Source organism: Mustela erminea, chromosome 20 (assembly GCF_009829155.1).
Source record: "Mustela erminea isolate mMusErm1 chromosome 20, mMusErm1.Pri, whole genome shotgun sequence".
Classification (NCBI taxonomy): Eukaryota; Metazoa; Chordata; class Mammalia; order Carnivora; family Mustelidae; genus Mustela; species Mustela erminea.
Window position 1 is genome coordinate 25,168,286 of NC_045633.1, and position 9,764 is coordinate 25,178,049.

At 54.2% G+C, this 9,764-nt stretch overlaps 1 protein-coding gene across 3 annotated transcripts; it reads right to left on the reverse strand.

The window, feature by feature from the left end:
• Positions 1 to 744: 744 nt before the first annotated feature.
• LOC116580909 (cytochrome c oxidase assembly protein COX19) lies at positions 745 to 9,012 on the reverse strand. 3 transcript variants are annotated; one of them, XM_032327757.1, is made up of 4 exons: positions 8,820 to 9,012; positions 8,302 to 8,413; positions 7,979 to 8,056; positions 7,125 to 7,209 (listed from the first exon to the last, which is right to left on the reverse strand). In XM_032327757.1, the coding sequence occupies exons 1-3, from the start codon at positions 8,899 to 8,901 to the stop codon at positions 8,008 to 8,010; spliced, it is 243 nt and encodes an 80-aa protein (XP_032183648.1). In that variant the 5' UTR covers positions 8,902 to 9,012; the 3' UTR covers positions 7,125 to 7,209; positions 7,979 to 8,007. The 3 variants fall into 3 exon arrangements, with proteins under 3 accessions (XP_032183646.1, XP_032183647.1, XP_032183648.1); XM_032327755.1 differs by lacking the exons at positions 7,125 to 7,209; positions 7,979 to 8,056 and adding an exon at positions 745 to 3,655 and having other exon boundaries at positions 8,820 to 8,996; XM_032327756.1 differs by having other exon boundaries at positions 7,106 to 8,056.
• Positions 9,013 to 9,764: the final 752 nt, after the last annotated feature.

Below are 9,764 nucleotides of genomic sequence, written 5' to 3' on the forward strand. Positions count from 1 at the left end.
ATGGGAGGGACAGGTCAGGACAGAGAGGACGCTGTCCTGGACGATGGGTCCCGGGCTGAGGAAAACGGAGTGCCTCCAGAAGCTGGAAAGACAAGGAAGACGACTCCGGCCAGAGCCCCTGCAGAAACGCAGCCTCGTGGGTCTGTTTATGACATAAGATCGTAAATCTGTCCTGTTTACGCCACTGGCTCTGAGGTGACCTAAGTGAGCACAGGACGCTTCACGGAGAGGAAAGGCCGTCTTGCTCTTGACAGTGGGATAGCTGGGCAAAGGGAATCCGGGCGCTGCATCCGGAGCACGCCCCACCCCCCAGGGGCTGGAGGGAAGCAGACTAAGGGACTCCTCTGAGGGGGCCCAGGTTCCCTGGCCTATCTCCCGCGTGAGAACACTTGGAAAGCATTCTGGAAGGTGTCTCTGGGCCACTGAATACCGCTATTGACTTCCTGCGACAAGTGTGTGGGCGCTTTACAGGAGCAGGGCCGAAGGAGCAGGCGCTTGGGTGTGAACAGGACATCTGTGCCCTACATGCCGTACGGCCAGCAACTCAGATGTGGAAAATCAAAGGTCACACTGGGAAGCCACTGCCCGTTTGTAAAGAGCTCAGCTGTCTGCCACAACTGGAGCTGCTTTTGGACCTCTCCTCCCACGCTTCCTCCCCCACTTGCCGAAACCATTGGTCACATCACCTGCCTCGAAGTCCACGGGATACACCTGACAACGAGAATTTACTCAACCACACATGCACAAAGTTCAACCACACAGTTTAATGCAAGTAATTTTAGATTTCCAAAAATTTGCAAAAACAGGAGAGTTCATATCCAGCTTCCCCAAATGCCACCATAACATAATCATAGAAGAATCCCAGCATTCTGGTAACCGGGCTGCAGACCGCCACGTCCCAGCAGCTGCCCGCCACTGTCCTTCCCAGCCCGGGACCTGTGTGGCAGTCCATCCATCTCCCCAGAGCCCTCCTTTCTCTGGACCCTGATACCCATGAAGAGCACCGGTCTTCACTCTACAGAATGTGTCTAGTCTGGCATCTGCTCACTAGTGAAGTAGGAACACCGAGGAGAGCATCAGAGGGGGGCGCTAGCCATGGGCAGGCCACCGAGTGTGCACTGTCATCTCTACCACACCCTGAGGGGAGGCCCCAGGACAGTCCCCAGGTTTCACACCACACTCAGCCCGACTCCGAGCTCCCAGCCGGTTCTCGTCTCTACCCCTGCCACTGTGCTGTGACTTTTGTCCCCAACCTGTCACTTCTGTGCTGGGCAGACCACCACCCACTGTCCCTCCCCTGCCCACAGCTTAACCCCATTAGTGATTTTTATCAGCATGGACTTGTGCAGAGTCACTGATTCTGAAGACTATAACCCAAAACAATATTCTGTTGTTCCAACTGACCCGGATGTAGCTCCCTGGGGGGGAGGGGGGGGCCTATATTCTTCCAACAAGCCCCCATCCTATTTCTAGCAATTCCTTACTTTCTGCCACAAATGGTTAAGGCTCAGGTTGGATTTCCCACTCTGGCCCGGGCACCAGCTTTTCCTCTGGGAGCCTGCTTCCAGCCATCAGGAGGAGCGCTCCAGCCCGGGACAGGGAAAGGGTGAGCACCTGCTGCAGGAGTCACCACTCCAGGGCCCCAGGCACTCAGGGATGGCAGGTGCACACAGATGCACGCACACATTAAAGTACGTCTCTCTGTGCAGCCACCTTATCTGTGACACAAAAGGGACCCCTGAGGCCCTGGCTTTCCGTGCTCCCTAATTCTCTAGTCCTAAAAGACTGGCTTTCAGAGCGGGCCAGACAACGTAATAGTCTTGTTGTCCCCACCCCACCACAGCTGATGCTGGGTGCCCCACAGCCATGTCATCTCTGAGCACAGAGAACAGGAATTTGGCTCAGAGTCAGGGCTTCACGACACACCAGCCACCGTCCTCCTTCGCATCTGCTCTGTCCTTCCTCAATTTTGTGTTTGCACAAATGTGCACATACTTCTAGCTTCCTTTCTTCCTTGTTAATGTCACTACAGATGCTTCTAGAGTCTGCCTTTCTTATATACAGCGTGCCTGTGGTAGGAGGCCAGCCCGTGTCAGTTCAGACTCCCTGCACGGCCCCCCAAAAGAGCCATGGTTCACCAAAAGATCATACTTGTGGGCATCTGGGTCACTTCAGCATTCCATAATTATAAACAATACCACATAAACGACCTTGTGCGTATGTAATTCTGGACGGTTAGCAAACACAAACTAGTTTCATGGCTCAGTTTGGCGTTAAAAGCCAAGGCACCTTAGCAACTGGACACTAACATGAAAAAGTCTGTAGCACGATGACGGCGTAAGACAGAGCCCAAATATGCAACGGTGACAAACAGTGGACAGGAGCAGGAGGAGCTAACCATTCACGGGTACACGGGGCAGAGTCGGCACCGTGGCAACGGCACCAAGTGCGGGAGGGACTTACTCCAGGGAGAGTCTAAGCCAAGAGGCACCCACTGCGGATGGGCTAAAATCAGAGGGACCTGAAGGCAGAGACTGGGACACGGCCACATCTCTACCACGCATGGCTGAGGAGTGGGGACTTTCGGGAGCCCAGGCATGGGTCATGGCTGGCAGTACCTCGGGGTCACTGTCCAAGAAGGGATGTCTCCACCGTCTTCCATTAGCCACACTGGGACCAAAGCTGGCTGGCCAGGAGGCAGTGAGGGCAGCGCGGGGCCCAGACCCACACACGCAGCATTCTGCACGGGCATCAGAACCCTGGCCACGTAGCGAAGCTGCCTGGAAACCCTGGCTGGGTTAGGGCACACGTGAGGTTTAAGTGACTGCAGGCAATTCTGGGGGTAGCCCTGGAGAAGGTGACACCGCAGGACCATACGGGTGTGCTTTCAAAGGGAGACGCTGGAGACCACATGCATGAGGCGAGCTACGAGTGTCCCGACACTTCGTTTCTCAGTTACAATACACAGTCACTGTTATTAGTTTTATAAACACAATCTGTATAGGTCATAAATGAGCCTTTGGTTAAAAGGTACTTGGTGTTCAGGTACGACTGGAAACATCACTAAGTCAAATATGTCAAAGGCCAGACACGCTCTCCTTCCCAGGTTCATGTTTTGTTTAGAAAAACAAGAAGTTAACTGGTGCCCCAAAGCACAAGGAAACCCTTTCTGCCTGGGAGTGGTTTCTGACAGCACCTGTATCTCCGTGGAGGCCGAAGCTGCGAGCACTCAGCATGCCAGCACCACGGAGTCACCGTGTCCCCCAGGTCACGTGTCCCCTTGCCAGGTGGGCATGACTCCACACTCCAACCTCCCACCTGTCACAGGTCTTCTTAGGAACTCTGCCACATGCAATGTAAAGATAAAACCTCACACTCTTGGGGGAAAATGAGATTTAAAAGTAATAGTTAAGTTTTCAAACAACCTGGGAAACATTGGGATGAGCTCTTTATGTCAAGGAGGGCATTCTGGAACCTCTCCATCACAGGACCTGACCCTAAGCTGTCAGCTGACAAGGTCGCACAATGTGCTCCATCCCAGAAGGCCGGGCAGCCGGTGGTCTTTTTCCATCACGAGTTAGTTTTTGCCTCTGGTTTTCCATCAATCAAATCTCCAAATCCCAGCTTTTCCAGGGGCTCCTGTGCCATCAGCTGCCTACGAGAAGGGAAGAAAACGAAGAACACTGTCTGCACGGGCCTGTGCTTTCACTCCCATCCCGCCCAACCGGTGTCTGGGGGGCTGCCCGCATTCAGGGACACCGCTGCATCTGGGTCACCGTCTGCGCCCTCCTCCTCCAGGCTGATTGATGCCTGCGCCTCTGGACCCCAGAGGGACAGCCGCTGGCAACCAGTGCGCAGAGCTCCCCACGCACAGGGTGCAGCCAGGACCCAAAGGAAGTGGGCAGACCACCGTGAGGCTCCCCAAGGGAACAACAGGAGCAGACGCCTGACCTCCAGGTCCCTGTGAAGACACCCTGGACAAGGTGCGGACAGGCCAGGACAGACTTTTTTATCTGGTACAAATGACCCTGTACAACGCAGGAGTGAGGGGCACCAACCACCCGTGCGGTCAAGGATCCATCCACAACTCTTGACTCCCCAAAAGCTTAAGGACCGACAACCTACCGCTAACCAGAAACCTTAGCTATAATATAAGTGTATCCTAACAAGACATAACCCAGAAAAAACAAAAGCGCTAATAAGAAAAACACAAGGAAGAAACATATTTCCAGGACTCTACTGCATTTATCCAAGAGTCTGCATGTAAGGAGAACTGCGCTGTCCATGGTCACCATCTGTTAGCTTTACTCATAGCTCAGGAACACCCAGCTGTGTGGTGCATAAGCTCTGCCATCCTCTCGCTCCTGCCCCAGGCCCTGCATGGCCCCATAGCTGGCCAGCAGCCATGCCCTGCTCCCACCCCCTCCCTATGACCAGCCATTTGCTAGCCTCCCACCACGTCCACAGAAGTCAGGGCCATGAAGACGGAAATGCCCGGCACAGAGCCCCTGCTGAACTCAGTAGTCTCCCCAAGTCTGGCTTCCCGCCACCCATGCTCCAGGCAAAGGGAGGCCTAGCTTTCATTCTGTTTTGTTTTGGGGGTCAGGGGTGTTGGGTCAACCCCAACTCTCAGAGGCATCTGTCCTGCCTGCTGGGGGTGGAAAGGGGGCAGCAGCATGTCCCCATAGGAACCACCGGGCTCAGCCAGCACAAGGCCCACCATCACTTCACACACTATGACCCGGCCCCCACCGCAGAGCCTGTGCACCAGCCTCGTGCTCAGCCAGCATGCTGGGCACCACGGCCCATCCAAGTCACCTGCTCAGACGACCCGCTTTCTGCAGGTTCTGCGGGGCCCCAGGGAGAGCAGGCCACGCTTCTGCAGAAACAAAACGCCTTGCAGAGAGATGATCTCTAGCCAAACTTCACAAGGAGTGTCATTTATCCCTCAGGAAAATGTCCCCAGAACTGCAAACCTCAGTCCGTAGAATTTAATCTAGAGCACACTAAATCTTAGCATGGAACGCATGTGCCACTCCTAAACCCAAATGGGGAAAACAATGATAAATTTTCACATCTTATCAAAAGAGGGCATCTGGCCAATAGTTCTTAAAACTGAGGTCTCTCACACTGTGATCAGCAGAGCAACGACCCCCCAGATGACACCCTTATTGCTGAAGCCTGTGTCACCCTCGGGCTCGGGCCACAGGTGGAAGTACAGTCGCTAACTGGCTGATTTTGAAGTGAGGTGACCCAGGACTCAACCTTATCACGTGAACCCTTAAAATGACAGACAAGAAGCGAGGAAGGGTCAGAGATACCCCATGCCAGCTTCGAGAGGGCAGAGGGCTATAAGCCAAGGAGCATGGCCACGGGAACTCTGCCCTGGAGCCTCCAGAAGGAATGCAGCCTGTCCATGCCCTGACCAAGCCTGGCGACACCCATGTCCAACTACCCGCTACAGAAGGTGAGGTGGGCTGGTGGCACACAGGGGCGAGTGGTGCTCCTCCCGACATGCCGTCGGGACAGGAAGGACCTGCGAATTTAGCAGCACAAAGAAGTAATCAGGAAGGAAAACAACAGAAACCAAGTAAGACACAGATCAAGATATTCTTTCTACAAATCTGAATCTTCACAAAATCCAGCTCCTTGAAAAGGTCCTTAAAAACAACAAATAGAACATTTAGCAAGTTCTAAATCCCAAAGGATGACTTCAATGCCTCCTTTTAGCATAAGGGAAGAGACTGAAGACAACATCCCACTTCCAGTCCAATCCTTTAGAGACTGAGGCAGCATTAAGCGTGTGATTTAGGGCAGCTGGATTTCTGGGAGGCCTGGCCTTCACGCCAACCTGCACTCTGGGAAGCGGCTGCGTGATCCCAGAGGCCCACCCCACGGCACAGGAATCAAACTAAAATAATTACAGAGCCTTGAGATCACAGATCATTCGTGTATTTGTTGTTGGTAACCCCAGAGAGTTCTTCCCGTGAGAAAATATGGCCTGCAGCTACAACAGCTCACATACTTCCACATCTGGCTACAATAGGCCGAGGTCTCAAGAGACAACTTTACTTATTTATTTTTTTAAAAGATTTATTTATCTGTTTGTCAGAGAGAGAGAGACAAAGGCAGACAGAGGGAGAAGCAGGCTCCCCGCTGAGCAAGGAGCCTGATGTGGGACTCAATCCCAGGACCCTGGGATCATGACCTGACCCAAAGGCAGCCACTTAACCCCCTGAGCCGCCCAGGCGTCCCAAGAGGCAGCTTTAAAAACTTGTGGTGCAGTTTTTTTATAAAGATGCATAGAGAGACAAGAACAGGTAAGATTTCAGCACAAAAGGGAAAAAGGGTGCCTGGGTGGCTCAGTGGGTTAAGCCTCTGCCTTTGGCTCGGGTCATGGTCTCAGGGTCCTGGGATCGAGCCCCACATCAGGCTCCCTGCTCAGTGGGGAGCCTGCTTCTCCCCCTCTTTCTGCCTGCCTCTCTGCCTACTTGTGATCTCTCTCTCTCTGTCAAATAATAAATAAAATCTTTAAAAAGAAAAAAGGAAAAGGAAAAAAAGAGGTTTGTAAAATGCAAGAGAAGCAAATGTGCAAAATCTCAATACTGAATCTGGGTGGCCACAGATTTTCATTAAAAACCACCTGAGGGGTGCCTGGGTGGCTCAGGTGGTTAAGCCTCTGCCTTCGGCTCAGGTCATGGTCTCAGGGTCCTGGGATCGAGCTCCCTGCTGAGCAGGGAGCCTGCATCCCTCTCTCACTCCATCTGCCTCTCTGCCTACTTTTGATTTCTGTCTCTGTGTTAAATAAATAAAATCTTTAAAAAACAAAAAACAAAAAACCATCTGAAAGTCTTAGGCCGAAATCATTGACCAAGTCAGAAACACACATGCACTCTTTACATTTATCTTAATGTTGCCTGACCAGCCAAGGAAGCCACCTGAAACAATGGAACCCACAGAGTAGCCAGCTGCCTCTCTCCGTCCCCAACAACCTCAGCAGGCCTCAGGGGAGGCCAGTCTCCAGCTGTGTTGAGCAAGGCATGGACACATGGAGAGCAGGCAGCTCACTTCCTGGGTCAAATTCGGAGAAAAGACAGGGCCCTTCTGCTGGTCCTTCACCTGGCAAGCCAGGAGCTTCTCTGGGGACCCAGGCAGCCCAACTCCAGAACAGCTCCCAGCAGGGGCAGCAACCTGTGTGTGCTGGGTCCTCTGGCCCGAACAGAGATGATTAATGCAAGCCTCAGAGGGGTGGATTACCTGCTCACACCCTCACGCTGACAGAGACCAACTTCAGACTGTCTCCAAATGTAGTAGCTCCAAGAAAAAATTTACTTAGTTTCCATCTTTAAAAGATGTGTTAATTTAAAAGACAATAATGTGAACACATGATCCCAGGATTGTGCTACTTAAAGATGGTAAGAACTGGACTCAGGGGGATCTGCTGTCAAATCTAAGCCCTTGTGAGCCTGAACGACTCCAGAGACAGAGTGAGGGCATTACATGTCTACAGAAAGCCCTCCACAAACCTGTGGGCCTGAGAAACAAGAGATTTTGCCCTGAGGCCAATGTCTGAGTTTGTTATGGGAAAGTGGAAATGGGGCTCCAACTGGATTGGTTTATGTCAACCTATCTTCACACAAAGCTGAGTGAAGACTGGATTCCTTAATGAGCTAACGAAGGGCTTAAAAATCACAAATAAAAGTTCCCACTCCCACATAATTATATGTTACCTGCCTTTCCCCACTAAGGACTAGAACAGTTCTTAAATAAAATCTTAACAGATCATAGTTACAAACCTTTGTTGTATTTAAAAGTGAGCTCTGGTGAATTCTGATCAAGACAGAACAAACCCTTCATCTTTCATCATTTCTGAAATGGCCTATTGTCTCCCCTGTCACATTTTAAGCACAGCTGAGACTACACCGAACAACATTTTTATGATCTGAGAATGTGAAAGAAAAAACTGTGTACCCACAACCTTCAAATCTTTTGGCTCGGTCAGCATTTTCATGAGGGACGGTTCTGAAACCTTAACGACAGGTCAGCAGTCCCAAATCTGTAAAGAAAATACTCTGAGGAATGCTTTCAGGTATGACGCTGTCACTCACGGAAATGTACCCAGGGCTGCTGCACAACTTCTGAGACCATTTAATCTGGCGGGCCTCAATCCCAGGGACAAGCAATTCTACCACTGTGAAAGGCCCGAGCCTCAATGAGCCCTGCTGCAATGAGCTGCCAGGGAAGAAATGCTCCGGGAGCCGAGGAAGCTTCCAGAAGTCACACATGTCACCAGGTACTTGCCTCTCCATTCTGCATTCTAAATAGGCTTTTGACTCCTTTCTGCACAAAGCGTTTTCGAATTTATTGTCGCGGAGACATTTCATGAACTTCTCTTTGAAGCTTCTGCATTCACCTGGAACGAGAAGGAAAACAGCATCTCCTCTTCAAGCAAAACTGTCAGGCCACGCGGGACACGCCGGGAGGCGGCCACCGGGAGCTCCCGCGGAGCGGTTTCTCCCTCGGGGCGTGTCTGGAACGTTCCACAGGAAAACGTGGGTGTCGACAACACAGTGCGTCACCCGCTCTCGGCGCTCCGGCCTCCACGGAGGGACCCCGCGAACCCGGATGCCGGCCCCACACCGAAGACGCTCAGCAGTGCGTGCCCGGACGCGGAGGGTCTGCCCCACGCCCCGCTCCCACCAGCCGCTTGGCGCCGGCCCGTCCCGCCCGCGCGGGGCTCGGTTTCCCCACCTGCGCCGTGGGGCTGCGCGGCGCCACCGGACACTCAGGACCCAGGGCCCGCCGCGCCCGCCGCTCACCGAAGTGATCTAGAGGGAAGCTGCCCTTGTCCGGGGGCCGCGGCTGGAAGCTCTTGGACCCAAAATTCATCGCCGTCGACATGTTGGCGACCCTCAGAGTGCGACGCGCTCGGTACGCAGGACGGCGGGCCGAGCGCCGAGCAGGCCCCGCGGGAGAGCCGAGCAAGTCGAGCTGAGAGCGGGCGCGGGCGGCAGGCCCCACCCCCGTGTCCCGCCCCTGCGTCTCAAGCCACGCCCCCGCCTCGAAGGCCCCTCCCCGCCGCTGGGACCAGTCCCCGGGCCGCGACAGGCCCCGCCCCGCCTCGCAGGCCCCACCCCTTACAGACCGGGCTCCGCCCCCGCGCCAGAGGCCCCGCCCCAGCCGGGCTCAGAAAGGCCCTGATCTGGCGGCTTTGCCCAGTCCTTGGCAGTCTCCTTCCGTCGGACCTTCGCCGAGACCCACTGGTAGAGGCCAGCCGTCATCTTATGACAAGGTGACGGAAGTCCAGAGAGGCTCCGCAGTTAGCTCAAAGACACATAGCTTGAGCCCGCAGGAAGCCCAGAGCAGGTGCACTGGCAGGGTCCCAGCAGGCTATGCGGCCCCTCTGCATCCCCAGGGATCCGCAGGGCCTACCTGCTGAGCAGGAAGGAGCGAGGGCCACCACGACACAGCGTCCCACACCGGGCAGCTCCAGCAACAGAAGTGTGATTGCTCTGGGCTCTGGAGGCCCGACGTATGAGACGGACATGTTGGTCGGGCTGGCTCCTCCTGAAGGCTCTGAGGACACCCGGTTGCAGGCTGCGCCCCAGCTCCGCCTGGTCATCGGCAGTCCCAGGACTCTTCAGCACCTGCGCACACCCCGTCTCTACATTCACCCTCCCCTGCCGGCCCCCCTACTCCGTGTGTCTGTGTCCATATGTCCTCTGCTTGCAAGGACACCAGCCAGATTGGGTGGGCACACCCTA

Bases quoted from the DNA above. Each gene is read 5' to 3' on its own strand.
- LOC116580909 (XM_032327755.1), bottom strand. From the start codon at position 8,901: ATGTCGACGGCGATGAATTTTGGGTCCAAGAGCTTCCAGCCGCGGCCC. The intron at 8,414-8,819 runs GTGAGCGGCGGG...TTCTCGTTCCAG, and splicing joins CTTCCCTCTAGATCACTTCG to GTGAATGCAGAAGCTTCAAA. The intron at 3,656-8,301 runs GCAAGTACCTGG...CCCTTCTCGTAG, and splicing joins TTAGAATGCAGAATGGAGAG to GCAGCTGATGGCACAGGAGC.